The sequence below is a fragment of the Plecotus auritus genome, assembly GCF_963455305.1.
Source record: "Plecotus auritus genome assembly, chromosome: 5".
NCBI lineage: Eukaryota > Metazoa > Chordata > Mammalia > Chiroptera > Vespertilionidae > Plecotus > Plecotus auritus.
The window spans coordinates 56,910,963-56,930,425 of NC_137776.1; the positions used below are offsets into that span (position 1 = coordinate 56,910,963).

At 40.9% G+C, this 19,463-nt stretch overlaps 1 protein-coding gene across 1 annotated transcript in view; it reads left to right on the forward strand.

Annotated features, from left to right (window-relative positions):
• DPP4 (dipeptidyl peptidase 4) overlaps positions 1–19,463 on the forward strand; it is an 89,499-nt gene that overhangs the window by 67,260 nt on the left and 2,776 nt on the right. The window contains exons 20-25 of the mRNA XM_080668218.1: positions 1,636–1,830; positions 5,162–5,216; positions 5,796–5,895; positions 9,002–9,066; positions 18,782–18,854; positions 19,118–19,191. Of these exons, the coding sequence (XP_080524344.1) occupies positions 1,636–1,830; positions 5,162–5,216; positions 5,796–5,895; positions 9,002–9,066; positions 18,782–18,854; positions 19,118–19,191 (562 nt within the window). The remainder of the gene's footprint in view (positions 1–1,635; positions 1,831–5,161; positions 5,217–5,795; positions 5,896–9,001; positions 9,067–18,781; positions 18,855–19,117; positions 19,192–19,463) is intronic.

Consider the following 19,463-nt stretch of genomic DNA (forward strand, 5'->3'; position numbering starts at 1 on the left):
GCAATCACAAACCCAAGCATGTACTTTCTACCTTCTTTCTAATGGAGAAGGGAGACACTCTTCTTTCATCATAATAGCATATGAAGTTTGTTTTTATTTGTTTCCCTGAACTCCAAGAGAATTCCAAAGGAATTCTCAAGTCCCCATTTTTATCCTTTCATTGTGGACATTTTAATGAGAAAGATGGTATTAACAGCTTTTACAGTTTCCTTACCCGAAAACTTGGCCACAACATTTCCCATGATTGTCTTTGTTTTAATAGGACATCAGGTTTTTCTTTAGTTCCTGAAATATCACTGCCTGGTATTTTCCATTCCTCTTTTTGGTGAAGAGAACATATGTGAAATAAGAAAGTAGTCATTATAATCCAAACTTCTTCAAATCTTAAAGTTCTGAAATCACAAGTCTTTGAGCAGTAGCTGTGAACTCATGTGAATTTTAAATATGGCAGCTTTGTCAAATACCTTTGATAATTATTAGGGATACATTTAACTTTAATCCTTCTAACATTGCTCCGACTTTACCCTGAATGCCACCACAATGCCAGTCTTCCTGTTCTAGCTTGACTCATTTCCTTTATTCAAAACAAAACAAAACAAAACAACAAATGGGTTGGGTGCCTTATGTGTGCCAGGTGACTTGCCTTATTTTGTTCACTCAGCAAACCCATGTGGTGAGTTCTGTTGGGCCCATTATGCAGAAGAGAAAACTGAAGCTCAAGCTCAGGAACACCACATTTCTGTTGTTACCAGCAAAAGAAGGAAGGGTACACATCTTAGCATCAGATACAGCCCTGTTCCATTGTATTTACAGTTCTATGTAAACAAAACATAAAAGCTGAAGGAAAGAGGTATTTTAAATTTCCAGATGTTTAAATTAAAAGCAATGAGGAAGTGATGGGGAGCCTCTTTTGATTAAGAAGAGGAAATGAGAGGGCTTAGAGAGATTTTTGCATACAGCTGTGTGTTGGGTAAGATGTAGCTTATAAAGATCGCAGATTCAAGGGAGTTAAACTTGTTAATAAATAGAACGCCAAACAACCTACCCAATTTCAGATAGTCTGCTTATCCTTTTAAGTTTTAAAGAATCGTGTTCATTCATAATTTGGTCCATTACACATGATTTTGGGAGCTTTAGAGTGCAACCTGGTGCTGAGTAGTGGAGGAAATGTGATGCATATCATGTAGAAGTCAAAGTCCCTAAGGAAGTTCCAACCTAGGAAAGATACTTGGAGTCTAGGAAAGAAATCTTTGTAAGCTGAGATGGAAAGGTATTTTCAAAGCTGCATTTATTGTCATCCTTGTTATTTTTTCATAACATAATTCCCCAGAGAAATTTATTTCTTTGATTTCCAAGTTATATATGACTCAGAAAATGTTGGCCAATGAAGTCTGTTTGATAACAATCTTCAAAGATGAAATTAATGGGGACATCTTTGAAGGGAACACACAGCCATTATAGTCATGTTGCCAAGTATTTGAAGACCTATTGTGAACACCTCAGTGGCTGGCACGATTTCAGGCTCATGATCAGGAAAGATGCACACTTCTTGTCCACTAGGAATAGAAATGCAAGCACTCCTCAATCGGTTCAGGAAAACCACACAGGCTAAAAATTTATTTTTCCCCCCCACAGGTATGCAGGCCCCTGTAGTCAAAAAGCAGATGCCACCTTCACACTCAATTGGGCTACTTACCTTGCAAGCACAGAAAATATTATAGTAGCTAGCTTTGATGGCAGAGGAAGTGGTTACCAAGGAGATAAGATCATGCATGCAATCAACAGAAGACTGGGAACATTTGAAGTTGAAGATCAAATTGAAGCAGCCAGGTGAGTGACTAGGAGATAAATTCTCCCTCATCCAATTTACATTTTAAATCCCTAAAGTGTAAAGAATTTAAAGTGTCCTGGCATGAACTTGTAGTCTTTCATCCTTGGGTGGGTTTTTGTGAAGATAATCAATCATATTTAGACCAAAAAAAAAAAAAAAAAATGCATGTCAATATGTTACCAGTGAGGCAACAAGATGTAGGATCTTGTCTTCTTTAAGGAAAGATTTCAATCAAGAGACAAAGTGCAGCAAAGCAAGAAAGAATTTATTGGCCTCAGTGAAAATATACTTAGGACAGTGAAACAAGGAAGGGCATAGAAGAAGTCACAGGAGAGCCTAGGCTGGGCTGCTTTGGCTCACTGAGAAGTCAGAGAAAAGGGGGCATTGGAGACAGGTTCAGGGGGTTAGCCCAGGGAGAGCTGCCACTGCCCATTGCTCCCCTGGTTGCAAGTTTCCTGGGGTCCCTTAGAGGAAGAAGCGGGGAGGGAATGATGTGGGCCTGCCCCCTGGGGGAGAACATGGGCTGGTTCCTTCAGCCTGAGCATATTTATATCTCTCTTACAGGTGGAAATCTTAGGGGAAGTCTCAGGGGAGGGCTCATAGAATAATCATCAGCTTTCCAGGTGTGTGCTTTCAGGGTCATGGTCTCCACTGCTTGGTAGGTGCTAGGGCGGGGAGTCATTACTCAATGCAGCTGGTCCTGAAGCAGCCATAGGGTCACTTGTCTGATTTTGCTGCTTTTCTGGGCCTGGAACTGAAATACAGCTGAGGCTTAGATGTTATCTTTAGGGAGGAAAAGGTTAGGGGGTCTAAACCCCATGACTAGCAATATGAAAAATCAGGCGGTCCAAACAGCATGACAAGCGATATGGTAAGGGAGGAAAGGTTACCCAGGAGTGAGGTTCTTTCCCCGTCTTGCCCCTTGCTAGGCATCCAGGGCTTTCTGCCCATCGTCTTTGCTCTGCTCATGTCTAACTGCCTATAACAATTATAGATTTATATAAAGCTTAAAAAAGATATTTCCTAAATCCCTGTTTGTGACTCTAAAAAGGAAATTGACATGTGTGCTACCCCCTTTGAGGAACAGAAACTCAAAATGCATCAAACACGTGGACAAATTGAAGGATAAATGTGCACTTGGGTAAACATCTAGTGAAGCAAGAAAACCATCCCTACAGGCAGGGATACATAGAGCAGTTCCGTGTTCATTTAAACTGGAAGAGGGGGAAGGCTATGGAGTCCTAGGAGTGGCTCCTACAGCCAGCTGGATAAGGATTACTCCTCATCTAATTTTGGGAAAGTTGTAGAGCACAACCCTCATTATTCACAATTATAAGGGCTTTGTGAAATATGAGTCCCATTTCATTCTTGTGCTCTCCAGTTGTGGGACTGTATAGATAGACTTGATCTGACTTAACAGAGATCTTAATTATAAATGTTGGTTACTCCTTAATGTGCATGCAACTTGGGAAATGTTTCACCTGCATTGTCATTGAAGCTCCGCAGCAAACCTGGGAGGTGGATGTTGGTATTCCACATTTCGGGTGAATGAATGGGGGGTCCTAAATTAGGTCGGTCAGGGTTTGAATCCAGTTCTTACATTCAGTTGCATTCAACTGGTAAATGGGAAATATAATCTTTGACTTTCTATAACCAAGTGCTTGAATGTCAACAGAAACATAATAAGTAGGTGATTTAAAATAATATTGTGAAGCCATAAACCAGGAAATGTAGAAAAATTGTGAGTGATTAAATGGGTGGAGAATCATTCCTTTAAGAACAGGAACAACTGAAGAGATGTCAATTTGTTGAGTATCTCTGAGTCTCTTATACCAAACACTAATGATTAACTATTTCCTTAAAGCCAAAAAAGGAGAGGTTTAGATTAGAGAGAGGACAAATTTTTTTAAGAGTGAAGCTGTAATATTTTTTAAATGAATTTTTATGTATTCGCATTGGTCCCCTGGGAGAAAGGGCATAGTTTCCAGGGCCTCTCAAGTCTGACCGACGCAAGCCCTAAAATTATAGAATTGAATATCCACAATATACAACTGCAGTTTTAAAAAGTAATGAGATGTAGTGTGTTTATACAATGGAGTATTTTTTTCAGCAACTAAAAAGAACTATACACTATCACATAGATGAATCTCACAAACAAACTGTTGAATGGAAGAAGCCAGGCATGAAAGAGTACATTCTGCATGACCCAATTTCCATAAAGTCAAAACCATGGCACAAATTTAGGTGAAAGTTTTATAGAACCCAAATGACCCAGAGACTTCTGGGTGATAGTAAGCACTCTATCTTTGTTCAAGGATATGCTCACTTTGTAAAGACCTATCAAGGTTTACACTCATGACTTGGTGCACATTTTTCTACATATACATTCGAAGTTTTAAAGGTTTACTGAAGAAGAAGATGATGAGTTGAAAACTACATTAGATTTTTATTAGTATTGCTTAAGTAATATTGCTTAACTCAGGGTAGCCTAAGACATACATTTTCAATTGAAAACACAGATTCTCAAAGTCACATATAGGTCAAAGCAAGGGTTTCCCACACCCCTCAATACTACAAAATTGTGTCCCAAAGGCTAGATTTTTAAAAAGTAAATTATTTTTATGTAATTCCAAGATGAGTATTTTTAGCATAAAACATTTTTCTTCTTTCTTTACCTGGGTTCCTATCCTGAATGCAATTTTGTGGCAAAAAGACTTCTTAATTCATCAAGGAGAAAGTCTTTCTGATTTAACAGTGTTGAGCTAATTAATCAACATCCATCATTAGAAGGGATTTATTTGGAGAATGGTTTTTAAGTTCTCAGGTAGGGAGCTCAGATACATTTCTAAGCCCTCCCCAGCTGTTCTCCAGGCCCCTATATTTCTCCACAGCAGGGCCAGCCTCTCTCAAACTGAAAAACATCTGGAGAGATTTAAATTCAATTATGTAAAGAAAAGTGCATCTGGGCTGCAAATTTTTATATAAAGCTGTGAAAAAAACTGCCAGGATTTGTTTTCTGTGAATCATAGCCCCTCTCCCCCTACACACACACACACACACACACACACGCACGCACGCACGCACGCACGCACGCACGCACTCATGCGATTTTTATGGACTCCAACAAAAGTGAACCTCGTTCATCTGGCTCTTAGGGTAAAAATGATAGACATTGGTCTCAGGTGTTTATTTGACTGCTGGCAGTAATATATCTTAGTTTCTCCCATAGAATGAAATAGAGAACAAATGTCAGGGTTTCATTTGTGCATTTATCTTAGTTTTCTATATACAATGTAATACTAATTTGTGGACTTCTCCCATGTATTTTAGAAAATTTTCAAAAATGGGATTTGTGGATGACAAACGAATTGCAATTTGGGGCTGGGTGAGTAGTTGTTTGGCTGATGACTCTATATACATTTTTTAGTGAATACAACCCAGAGCAGGAGAATATATCTTTGTATGTAAATATTTGGAGATGAAATCCTGTCTATCATTTTAATCTAAAAGGTCCGAATACAATATCTTAGACCTCTAAGCAATGAGTTCCTACTAGCCAAGCTTACACCTTTGTTTATTATGATGAGGGAGGGAAGTGAGGAAGGAAAGAAAGAGGGAGAGAGGGAAGGAAGGAGAAGGGGAACGAGAGGGAGGAAGATTTTTCTCATGAGTCAAAGTCAGTAAAGATTTAGTGTTTATTGTTTTTATTTTAATTTTTTTGATGGTACTACCCAGCAACTTTTCAGTGTTTTCCCCTCACACCTACTAAAGAAAAGGGACAGGGCTCTGAAAATGTGTCTTTAGATACTGTCCAATTAAGGCCAATTTAAGCCTCCTCTACCATGGTTTCTATCTCTAAAGAGGCACAATATATAAAGATGTGAGAAATGTGGAAACTGCAACTCGCTTACCATATGTTCTTAATTCCTTTACCTCCATAAAAATAACTGTTTCCATTCCTTAGTCATATGGAGGGTACGTAACCTCAATGGTCCTGGGAGCAGGAAGTGGCGTATTCAAGTGTGGAATAGCCGTGGCGCCTGTGTCAGCATGGGAGTTCTATGGTATGTAATTGCTATCAAATACAAAGAGATACTGAGTGTTGACCTTGAAATTCCAATAACAAAACCATTTCTTTTTGGGTTGCAGTGTTTCTACAGTGAATAAACTGACTTATCTTACACGTACTTTATGGAGACTTATAATAAAACAATCTCCCTTATTCTGCTATTGTGAAAGGCTGGATGGTATATATGTTATCTACACATTTACTTAGCAATAAATTCTGTTTTCCAAATTTCTTACCAACAAATCTTGTAAACAAATTCTGTTTTCCAAATTCCCAGACATCCCCAATGCTACATTTCTGCAGATAAACAAACCCTTCCTTATCTTTATTCTAACTTGAAGGTTGAGCTTTACATATTAGCAGAATAAAAGAAACATGTGTCTCTTTCTCTTCTGGTGAAGATCAAATATAAGTAGGGCTTTGGATGGAAAGAGGAGAGTAGAGACAAGGGAATTCCTGGGAGGTTTGTTTTTTTCCATTGTCTCTAAGTAATCTTCATCATTGAGAAAATATTATTCTATCAGGCATCATACATATGTAAAACTATGATTCCCAAGGGCAGTGGTCGGCAAACTCATTAGTCAACAGAGCGGCAAACCGCGGCTCGCGAACCGCAGTTTGCCGACCACTGCCCAAGGGGGAAGGAGTGAGCAGGGATGCAGTAGGTAGGGGAGAAGAGTGAGAGGTAGTGAGGAAATGATTTTTTTGCTGTGTCTCTTCTGACCCCATCTCAAGTCCTTTCTGCAGTGTAAGTACAGAATCATTGATAATGAATATGCTCATTAAATATTTTATGTCCTAACATATGGTAGTACCAATCTTGTGGAAATGCTTTTTTTAAACCCTCTCCAAATCAAGAGAAGCCAATGTAAGAAAATATATTGCTATCTTTCTGTTTTAAAAGAATTGGAGAACATAGTTAGGATTTGATCCTCACACCATGGATTTGTTTCCATATAACACTTTTCTGCTTGATATTAATAATCATTCTATTGGATGGCTTGTTTTTGGAGACCTCTGGTGGTCAATAAAATAGTAGAAACAAACTTGGTGAGTTTACAGACATGTCATGATAAAGAAGAGATCTTCCATAAATGTCTATGGACCTACCTAACACATAGGAACTTTCTAAAATTCTTCTACATATGTAAATTTGAAAAATTTTACATAACAGATCAGGTAAAAGGAACACATAAATGGTATTTCAAGGCATATTTCTAAAAGTTTACAACTGCATTATCCATTTTGTTGTTAATCCTCACCTGAGGAGGATATTTTTTCCATTGATTTTTAGAGACAGTGGAAGAGAGGGAGAGAAAGAGAAAGACATTGATGTGAGAGAGATACATCGATTGGTTGCCTCCCACATGTACACCTCCCCTTCCCCTCCACCCCCCCGGTGGGAGGCAGGGATCAAACCCAGGCAGTGCCCTTGACTTGGAATGGAACCCATGACCTTTCGGTGCACAGGAGCCCATGCTCTAATCACTGAGCAACTCCAGCCAGGGTTCATTATGCATTTTAAATTTTATTTTCAAAATGTCACATCTTCTTACACTTGCAAGTTTGATAAGAAAGGGTTATTATGTTCTAGGACAAGAAGAATTGAAGACTGTGGCTGTTTGAGGAAAAACTTATTTTGCCCTAAAAGGACATTTTCCCCCTATCAAATTACTGTTATTCATATTTAAAAATTTTTAAAAGGATATGAGCATTTTATGAAGATCTCATAAAGTATCCTCTAAAATATTATATTTTCTATTTTAGTGTCCTCTGGGCATGTAAAAATACACAGTCTGTACTCACTGTAACCAAAATGACAAAATATTGCTCTTATCATGTTTGGCGGAAAATATTTAAGACTTCCATAGAAATGGCATGTCAAAAGAAGACATGCGGAACAATTAATACTAATTATCAATGTCGTTTTTAACCTACAATGCCAGTCATACAAAAAGGGTAAGAATGTTGCTTGAGCTTGTGGTTTAGGTGACATATTAATTTAAAGAATTAATGAGATCAGTATTAAAATACCTGTTTAATTACAGTGATATTCAAGCCATACCTATACAGCACAATGGCAATGCATTATTCTTGTACTTTTATTTACTGTAATCTGGTCATTTAAGGGAGCATCTTTCAAAACAATTATTTCAGACTTTTAAAGTTATATTGGAAATACCTCACTGATATTTTAGGACATATACATATATAATAATGCATATAATGTATATAATATGATATAACTGATATGATATAAAAATCATATATGCAGGCCATGATACACATATTACATATGATAGATATTATATATGATTAATTTTTTTAAATAGAGCAAAAGTATGTTTAATAACTCAAAATAACCAAACCAATAATGCATACATTTTTTTGCCATATATTGGCAAATAAAAAAGCTTATGTCATTTCAGCAGACAGATATGAATGTAATCTGTTTCACAATACCCAACCACTACTTCAAAATTGAGGCCTCTGCACAAAAGGAAAGAAAATGAATGTTTAACTTGCATTATGATGGAATAGCTGAGCCAATATGGGGTAATACAGCAAATAAATGATAACTGAACTATGTTATTATAGTAAATTTCAACCTGCCAAAATTATGACTTAACTAAGCAACCAATAATTGGACACTATTAGAGATTTCCAAAAGGTAATAATAGCATATTATAAATTAGGGCATACACTGTGTCAGGACCAAAACATTCAAGACAACTGAGGCATTAAGTGACTTCCTAATTAAGATTATTTGAGAAGATCAGATGTTAATGTACAGATTCCTAACCTCTTAGCACTTCACCTTTGCTTTTCCTGAAAATGAATTATTGATTGGGTTTCTCTCTCTGCACTCACCATGAGGACTAATTGGGGATAGGCTAGGGCAGAATGTGGAAAGCAGAAGTCTGAGCAGGTGTCTGGCTGAATTAGCAAGCCAAATAAAAATGATCTGGAGGAGTTATTTCTGAGGATAACACTATAGACCTATGCAAAGTTAAGACATACCAAAGCATATAAAGTAACCAAATAAAAGGAAGAAAAGTTTTTGTTGTATAAACTAACTTTTTTTCTTTTCTCCACCATAGACTCAGTGTACACAGAACGTTACATGGGTCTCCCAACTCCAGAAGACAACCATGACCATTACAAGGTAAGAAATGAGGAACCAGGTCCATTTCATAACCTATTTGGAAGTGGTTTGAGAACATGTTAAATTGTATCTATTTTTATAAAATATATATTTTTATTTCCAACAAAATTCTTGTTGAAAGAAATAACACAGGTGGTTTAAAGATACTCCAGTAGCTTCCCTACTATATTCTGCATAATTACAATCTTTATCGTATGCTATATAGGTCACAATATGCATTCATTTGGAAATACAAAGCAACACCAGATAATTACTTTAATTACAAAAATTTCAGTTTAGAAAACATATTCAGCATATATTTTTACAGCCAGAAGACTCCAAACCTTTAGCTATATATTAAATTTTTTATGGTATTATCATAATTAAGATGTATGAACAAGCCTATAATTTTCTTATTCATAACTAAACATGTAGTTTTTTTCTCACACGATTTGACTAATGGAGGTGAGGAGTAGTACAGCTGGGTGATATGCTGAAAAGCCCTTGAACCCTAATTGCTCAATAGCATCCAACAGGCTGGTTGCCTGATGGGAGACCCAGTGGGCAGGTTGCTCTTCTGCTGGGCTATAGCCCTTGAAATATGGGGCTGTCAGTGATCGTGGCAGCCCCATGTGCTAGTGTGGATGTTGCCAGAAAGCCAGAGCCACACTGAGGTAGATGGAAGTGTTAGTCTAAGGACTAGGGACCCTTCTAGCACTGTGGCTCATCCAAAATGTTCCTGATTCTGTCACGTTAGTCAAAAACCCTGAAACTCCAGATGACAAGGCAAATCATCTGATATTTACATTCTCCAAAGGAAATTCAGAACTCTTCCCAGGACAGTTAATTAAAAAGAAAGAAAGGGGAAGAAAACAAGAATAATTTAAGAGAACAATTTGTGCTACAACTCTCAAGATATGGTTTTCATGTTGATACATTTCTCTGAGCATTATTTGTACATTTTAATAAAATGTTTTTACTATGGATTCTAATGCCATTTGATCAAAACACAATAAAACTCAAAATTTCTAGTTTTGTAACACAAGCATAGACAGTGTAGTCCTACCTCTTATTTTCAGCATTATTTAACAAGGCTGGTGGAAGAGAGGTAGGGAGGGGTGTGTGTGTGTGTGTGTGTGTGTGTGTGTGTGTGTGTGTTTGTGCTTGTGTGTGTTTGTGCTTGTGTGTGTTTTTCAACCTATAAAGTGAGATGCACAAATCAGGCCAGCCCCATTTCTGCTAATTGTCCCACATGATGCTTTGGACTCAATTTTTCCCACTCTTTCTCCTCCACATCCAATAAGCTGCTTCAGACACCCACTCCCTTCTTTATAACCATACTAGAGGCCCGATGCACGAAATTCGTGCAAGGGGCTTGGCCCCCATCTTCATGGCAGCTGCCTCTGCCTCGGCCCTCGCAGCCCCGGCTTTGTCTGGAAGGTCATCCAGAAGGACGTCTGGTCTAATTAGCATATTACACTTTTATTATATAGGATCGTTGCTGTCACATGACTATCTTCTCTTGTAAAACAATAGGCCAATTGATCTCCCCTTAGCTGTCTTCTACCTTATACCCCCACAAAGCTATGAGATTAACCCCTACCCACAACACTTTAATGGCCCATTTTACCTGGACTGTTCACTGTTCTCAGAATATTTGGGGGCCTTTGTCCTCTTTTCCTTCTGCGTGGAATGTCATCTGCTTTCCATCTCCATCTATTGGAAGACTTGTGCTGCTCTCCCATAGGAGTAGCATCCCCTTTGGAATGCCATGGCGTCTTCCTCAGATCTCTTGAAGCCCCCACTTCACTGTCTTGGACTCATGGTTGGATTGCACTCCCATTTCCCCTCTGCAGTATTCTTAGCAGTTTAAGCCTTTACTTAAACTTGTAGCATTTGTTGGGTTACCCAGTATGAAGTATAAACCTTGAAACTTTTCCCTATTTAATTTTAAAACTCTTCGAAGGGAAACATTGTTATAAAATCTGTCTCCACCACTTCTCTCATTTTACAGCTGGAATTTTCTTGTCAATGACCTGACCAGGATGCTTGCATTTGAAAACCACCCCTCCTGTAGTACACCCTATTTACTGAGTAGCCCAAGGCCTTTCTCAGATTGCCCAATGTACTAAAAATTCCTGAAACGCTGAAGGTGTACTGCCCAGGATCCTAACTCTGACTCCAGAAGCTGGTGGATGATGAATCAAACATTCACTTTTAAAATTATGTATTGAAAAAAGTCTTTGAACCTAGAAGCAAGTACACAGTCAAGTCCAAATCCTGAATCTAAGCAAGTTCATGGCACCTAGCCTACTTCCCCAGATGAACATCTGCCAACAGGGTGTTTCCTCTTTAACTAGCCCTCCCCTTATTGGATAATTAGTTTTAATCTGCCATTTTATCTTTTTTAGACCTTCCCAAGGGCTCCTCGTTCTCACAATGGTCCCCCTCTTTCTCAGCCCACCCCTCACTGCCGTGGCCACTTTCATCTCTCCCCTTAGGTGCTCGGCTGCATGAGGTAGTCATGTAAACAGAAGTCACTTCCCATTGCCAATGGCAACACACGCACACTGGGTGCACAGAGTCACTCCTTCGATTCACTGCACAGATGGCACCCGAGGACTGTTTAATCCTTCCACCGCCAGGAGTCGGGTTTTCTTGGCACAGAATTCACTGCTGGCAATGGACACATTAAAACTGCCAGTACCAGGGAGCTAAAGGTTCCCAATGTGTTACTCGGAGGAATTATTTGGGCGGCAATAGTTAAGGTGGGCCGGAGAAAGTGAGGTGAATGTATTCACAGAATTCTTTCCACCCTGGTTTATTGCTTCCTCTGAGTGTGGAGAACTGAATCTAAAGTGCCTATTTTTGGTGCACAGCAGGCTTTAGAATAAAGCTGCCCTCCTTTGTTTTTTAAATGAGCCTGTGCTTTTGTCTCTGGCAAGAATATATTCAAAGATTCTATTTTCCTCCAAGGCCCCAGCTGCCCCTCTGGACCCCATCTTCTTTTACTTTTCTTTCCCAGGTGGTTTATATTTATTCTCTCTCTCTCTCTCCCCATTTATCCTCCCACCCTCTTTAAAAAGACAAAGAAGGTAATTTCTTAGAGACTTTCACTGCCCTGTTCACTTCCTGGGTCAGAAGGACAGATTTTGAAAGTGATTCCCATTTACTCTGGCCAATGACTCCCTTCAGCACATCCAGGATAGAAGCGCCCAAAGTGTCTGTAAGAAGCAAGACCCTGATCTTTGTCCGTGTTTTCAGCTCATAAATTATCAATGCAGTGGCCAGCACTATAGCCTCTGGAAGAGAATACAAATTTTAATAAAACTCAAATGAGAAAAAGAGATTCATTATTAGGTCATTGGTGACCCATATTTGGAAGAATTTAGAGAAATCCAGATCACCAAGAGAGGCACATTTGTGAAATGAAGGTTCTATTTAGCATTTGGGGAAGGGACTTGGGGGAACCATGTGCAAATTCCAGTGGCACAGCCAGGGATGCCATGAACAATCGTTTAGCTTGCGCACTGCTGAAAGCTAGTTTATGATGCATCCACTAAGGCGTGTACCTCTGAGGCTGCATCCTGAGAGAGTATCCTTTCCTAGTCTACAAAACTGTGTTGAAATGAGGGGACCCTGGAAGTAAGGCTTGAACCCATTGCAGTGACAAAGGCAGGGACTCCATCAGACTCTTTTGGTACATGAGCACTTTTAAAGGATACCTGAAACTCAAAGAAGAAGGAAAATGTTCACCTCCTTAAAACCCCAATGAGATGGTCCCAGAAGCTCTAAGTCAGCAGCCAAAATGTAGGGGTGCCACACACAGCTAACAGGCAGTGTTGACCTGTACACATTTTTTCTGCAGTGAGTTTCAGTCCACAGACAGACTTGAGCCCAGGAATCAGATAGCCAATGAGACAACCCTCACTCCCAATAGCAATGAACAACTGTGGCCACACTTTGAGGAGTGGTTTCCTGACTCACCTTGCCGAATAGTCTCTTATATGGTTAATCATAGGTATTTTAGTTAAATCTATAAAAAATACTAACACGTGGTAAGCCTTCGTTCACCTATTTAAGGTGGCTGGTGTTTTAACTGTTCAGGTGTCTTGGTGAAACAAAACATGCCCACAAAATTTTGGGAGATAAATAAAAGAGAGTAGGTAGTAAAGCACCTACTTAAATAAGACAAAGTGCCTAATATGTATGAAAAAGACTAGTGGTTTCCAAATTGTGACTGTGGAGTCCCAAGCATTCTGTACCTTCCAAAGATGTAGGGAGGGGAAGGGAAGTGGCCAAGAAGTTAGGGTTTCACCTTCCCACCACTCTTCTCAACCAGGGGATCCAGTTTCACTTATTTCTTTCATTTATTAAGTGCTTGCTTTTATGACCAGACAGTATTCTAAGCTCTTTACATGAACTGTTAGGTTCAATTTTCCTTCAGATTCTCTGAGATAAGTGCTCTAAATTTGTCTCAATTTTATGGACACAGAAACCGAGGCACAAAATGTTATATAACATACAGATCCTGAGGGTGTAGGAAAGGGAGAGGGCAGTTATCTGAGGCCAATCTAGGAAGACAGAGGAAGACAGAGGAGGAGCATAGGTGTTCTCCCTGGGCCGCACGCAGGGGTGAGGCAGTGAGGCACCATAGACACAGGAATAGCAGACAGAACTGGTGTTCTGGGGGGTTGGGAAGCAGGTCCCATGAACCGAGGAATAACAGCAAAGAAGGACTGTGGGAAGAGCAGGCCAAATGGGGACAAATCAGGCAGGACATAAGACTGGGGGGGTGGGGATGGATTTATGAATACATAAGAGAAGAGTATAAGATCAAGGGCAAGGGAAATGAGACCCAAGTCCTGAGACTGGTTGCCAGGAGAGAGGGCAGCCTGGAACACACAGAAGGGACTGATTTAACTTGTAGAGGAGATTTATTTTGCATTTTGCTCAAAATTTGATAGGCTTTTGGCAAGTGTGTGAAACAGTCATAGATTTGGCAGTCTTCTGCTAGCAGATTTGAAATGTTCAATCCTTAAGAACTGCTGCATCGTTAGGTTATGCAAAACAGGGTGCAATTTTGTAAATATGCCATCTTGTACTGATTTGACATTTGTTCTATTATCCCAGAATATGCCAAAGGGAGAGAGACCTTCAGATTTAAGCCAAACCTTAACTTGTTTGTTGAGTGCTGATAAAACGTTGACTGCTGTGTGATCTTTAAAGGAGCCAGTGTTGCTTGCTGAGGCCTGAGGTAGAGCCCCCTGTCGGGCTGATGGGAGCTCTTTCCTTGGCATCTCGTGGGGACAGTTGTTTGAGAGATGTAAACAAGTAAAACATCTGATATTGTGGGTTGAATTTTTTTCTTAAATATTTTCAGTAGCCTCTGTTTTCTGTGGCATTGATGGTGCTTCTCCAAATAGCCTCATTTAATATTATTTATAAGGCCTTGTTTCAAGGGGGAGAATGCATAAAGAAGTCGGTACACTCAAACTAGTGTGTCACTGGAGTACTGGGCTGTCCATGAGACCAGTGGCTGTGTACTCTTTCCACAAGGTTCCGGAAATGGGGACAGATTGTCTGGCTATGATGTGAAGGGACGCGAGACTGTGGTGTTAAAGGGAATGGGCTTTGGAATTAGCCCTGTACTCAAAATATAGTTCTTACTAGCAGTAGGAGCCTTGGGAGGCTACATCAGCTCTCTGAACCTCAGTTTCCTCATCTAGATAATGGGGATAATCAGACCTACTCCACAGGGCTACTGCAGGGATTCAATGAGATCCCTGTGCCTGTGCCATGAAGTAAGCTTTGAAAACATGGCAGCTGCCACCATTGTCCTCAGGAAGCCAATCGTCCTTATGGCTCCTGGATGGCACAGGGGGTAGCTTAAAAATTGTTAGACCTTCTGTTTCTCACAGTACTTCCCCACTCTCATCAGTTCTCTCTTTTATTTCAAAAATACAAAGATTTATTTGTTGGAAGGTAACTGAGGAACCAGCATGATCCAACGAGCAGCTACAGATGGTTCTCCTTGGGGCTTGAAGGAAAAGCTCCTTGCAGAGATGCTGTGGAATCGGCACTGCCACTGGACCAATCCTTCCCACTTTGCTTTGCCAGACTGTCGCTGGCAGCGGGGCTTTCCGGAAGTTTCTAGCCTCAGGAGGGTGCCAACTGCACCACCATTGCATCCTTGCCCATTTATCACTCCTAGCTTCCTTTTTAGTAGTTGGTGATAGACTGTTCGGCTTCTAACTTAGTCATCCATTTCCTTTTTTTTATTTTTTATTTCAGTTTCCATCAACAGGCAAACGGGGATTATCCAAACGGGGTGGATTAAAATAGCACAATTAAGTTGTTTCTAATTGCTAATCAGACCTGAAATTAATGCGTTTCTCCCCCTGGCTTTGGGTGTTGACGTTCACAGTCAAAGGGCACTATCGTGAGTCTTTCTTGATGGGGAAACCGGGATGCACAGTCTGGTAGGGAGTGAGGCCAGGTGATACAGCTGCATGTTTTTGGGGAGAAAAACTGTTCTCGGCAGCCCGGGAGGCTGAGTGGGAGTGTGCCTCTGGCGGCCTGGCTCCCTCGCTCTGAGCGGAGGCTTCGCCCCTGCGCGGGGGAAGCATGCTTTGGCAGCGGCACTCTTATCTTGCAGTTGCAGGGGAAGCTTTTGTTTGATTTTTTCCCCTTGCTGCATTAAAGTATTTGTCTTTCTTTCTTTGTAGTGTAATATTGTTAATGTAAAACAATTTGCATCATGACACTTTTATCACAGTTTTCGTCTTTTTCTCAGTATGTTGCATTTCTCACCATGTCTAGTTCATCACAGCTACAGTGTGTACATCACAACATTTATCTTAGGCTCGGGGTTTTACTTGTTTATAAAAATTGTCTTCTTTCAGCCTGTATTCACTCCATTTAAGAAAAAAAAAAAATAGGCAGCCAGAAACTGTTTTGGTCCAAACTCCAGTAGTTATCACATTCCTTGCTAACTGTCCTGCGTATTTATATGTCTCCTAAGCATGACTCTATGTTTCAGTGGCATTTCTCAGCTTTATGGCAGGGAGGTTGTAGGAGCAGCTTTTGCGTTTCACGCTGCCAAGCAGGAAAGGACTGTGAGGCTTTGGGAGGTGAGGTGAGCTGACGCAGACGTATATTTGGGTCAGATCCAGGGGTTAAAGTTGACTATCTTCCGTGAGCAGAGAGCTAGGTGTAACGTGGGCAGGACCAAGGGGAGGACACGGCAGTGCAGTTTGCACAGGCCGAGAAGAGAGCCAGCAGAAGGACTCGAAAGGGCCTGGGCTCAGGTTATCAATGTTCACTGTCAGGGTTCAAGCTTCAGCCTCTCTGTCTCCAACTTAGACTCCTACACTGTCCTTTAGGGAGATTGAATTTGACCCTTTTCCGCTGCCTCACGGGCACCGTCAGAAAACATGCCTCACAAATCTCGCAGGGCTATGCAGACCAAGATCTCTCCCAATTAATTCAGTCTCAGGAAGCCTGGGGACCCAGGAGCCAAAGGGTCCCGTTGTATCTGTGTGCTAAATTCCAAGGCGGCTAATTAACAGCTTATTCCCCGCTGCTCCATTGCTGGCAGACCAGATCACGAGCATAGGAGATGGAAAGGGTTTTGCTGCCAGACTTCGTGTCCAGCTCTGTCACTTCCCACAGATGGAACCAGGTGGAAATTACTCACTTCTGGATCTCGCTGTCTCCACGTGGGAAGCAGGATCTCACGGGAATGAGAGCAGTGCTTTTATAAATCTGTTATGGTGCTTAGCACAGCGACTGACAGAGTGAACACTCAATAAATGTTAGCTACTATTATTAATGGCATGGGGTATGGGTTAAAAGTGGGCAGGATTCCACTACCCCAGCTGCTCCCACTTGCCTCTGCAAAACTAGGACGACTTATAGTGAATACTACAATATAGGTGCTTAAATGTCCCTCAGCTATTCATTTGATTACTACTTAGCACTGTACTAGATGCTAAGAATATCGTGATGAACACTATAGACAGATCTTTTTTCTCATGGATCTTATTGTTTAGTGGGATATATCAAAAATAAGTATTGATTGACTGGATGAAAAAATGAATGAACAGATGGAAGAATAAATAGGGTAATGTTGGGATTGATGGATTCATATACATGGATAAATTTATCTGGGACATCTCACCAGATAAAACACGTCTTTAAAAGTGAAGTAAAATAAAAGTGTGACCTTTAATGAGTCCTAGGTGTTTATTCCTAAATTTCATGGGAAACCTCTCAACATGGGTCCGAAATGTAATACGGTCAGGACAAGTGGGAACCAGCCTGCACAGAGTGGGCAGGCATCTGCTCTCAGCTTTTTTGGGCAACATGCCCTTGGGAGCCCCAGTCCACTGAAACATGTTGGTTAACTCTGTCCTGAAAGTTGCATTCTCACATCAGCATCGGCAATTTAATCTAAAAAAGGGGTGTGGAGTGGAGAAAGCCATGTCTCCAGGGTCCTATTTCTGTAAGGGAGGAAGAAGAGTTGTCCTCATTCCCATTTTGTGGAAAACCAGGCTCAGAGCCCAGCCTGTCTCCAGTGCACAGCTCACAGACATTGAACCCGGACTAGACACAAGCACTCTGACCTTAGTCCCACCCAGCTTCCTGCCCGACAGTCAGGGTCCCCATAAAAAATGTTAGGCTGCTGCTGGTGGTAGCTACAACGATATCTGTAAAATACAAACCTTGGCTCTTACAAAGTTGAGTCTGATTCACCAGGATGCTGTGGGACTAGCTGGCTGGTTTAAACCCTCCCAACCCGTAACAAGACAGCAGAAGCAGACTCCTCCAGCTCATGCCCTCCCAAAGGCACTAAAATGTCTATGTGCCATCTTTACCTTCATCCCAACTTTGTAAACATCCAGGGATTAAGATCAGACAACCAGTTCCATGCTTCCAAAGGCTTTTTCATCCAAGACTCCACCCTCATTCTGAAAGTCCTACTTGAGGCAACAAAGCAGTCTTCAAAAGGCTGACCTCCCAATTTTGGGTCCTACTTCCCTGGCTGATTTGGGAACAACTTGATCCAATAGCAGCATTTTCCCCAATACAGAATGAAGCAGACAACAACCTACTGATTCCCTAAGGCCGTTCTTGATCTTTTTCACCCGCTTTCCCTCCCGTATGTTACATTTGCCTAGGTTTTAAACATCTGCTCCAAAAGAGGTATACTTGCTTCTCATTCAGAGCCTAGCAATGTGGACCAAAGTTCATGTGACATATTGCAGAGTATGTTTAGTTGCAAATGCTATGTACAGGCTCTTTGAAACGTGGCATGTATGGCACCATGTGACACATGGTTGCCATAGCAATACACTTTTTGGCTGAACTACAGCATAAGCCCATGGAACATACATTGCTAATATGAGACTCTGCCCTGTGCTAATGCATAGGGCACAGCCAATATGGGGTCTGGAGCTCAAGGGGTTTTGCATGCAGCCTGAGTAGCAGGTACCCTCTTCCTACATGGGCAAAGAAGATGTGGCATCCTCCCTCTCCAGTCCTGTCTCCCAGGCTCAGGGCATGCTATGCATTCTGCCATGCATGGAGACAGCATTTGCTTGAATATCGGTTTGCTATATTTTGTATCAAAGGGGGCCCCAGCTGAAAACATTTTATTTTGTAAACTGAACTGAAAAATCAGTTTATGGCAGATCTTTTTTTGAATAATGACATTCTTTTTTCCCAATTCCAGAATTCAACAGTCATGAGCAGAGCTGAAAATTTTAAACAAGTCGAGTACCTCCTTATTCATGGAACAGCAGATGGTGAGTTTCAGTTAATTAGACTTTTTAGTATCACAGACAGGTTTGCAATTTCACTACTGACAAAACAAAAGCATGAGGGGCAAGACTGTTACATCTACTTCAATAAAACAGTGTTGCTTTCCACAACTCACTTGTCTTGGGCTAAATGGGATGCTGAGTCCTGGAACTTCAAACAGTCCCTTTCTTCTTATGCCTTTCCCACCCTTCCCCATCAGAAAACTGGAGCTGCTGTTAGTGACTATGTTTCCTTTCTCTGCCCGCAGATAACGTTCATTTTCAGCAGTCAGCTCAGATCACCAAAGCTTTAGTGGATGCTGGCGTGGATTTCCAGGCGATGGTATAGCAAAACTTTGTACAAGGGGAGGGAATTTGCTGATGGGGTCTGGTTTCTCCACTTTGGGATTCTGCACCTCACAGAGGTCTCAGGAGACAGGAACGGAATTAGAAGGGTTGTGGTCCCAATGAAAAGTGGGAGAAGTGATGTCCTTGAATCATAGACAGAGTAATGTTCAATGATATTAGGGAGTTGGGAGGTGAGAAGCACAACATTCCCTCTGTTTGTCAAACACTGCTCTCCTATTGGTGTGATTGTTCAGTCTCTCCCTATTT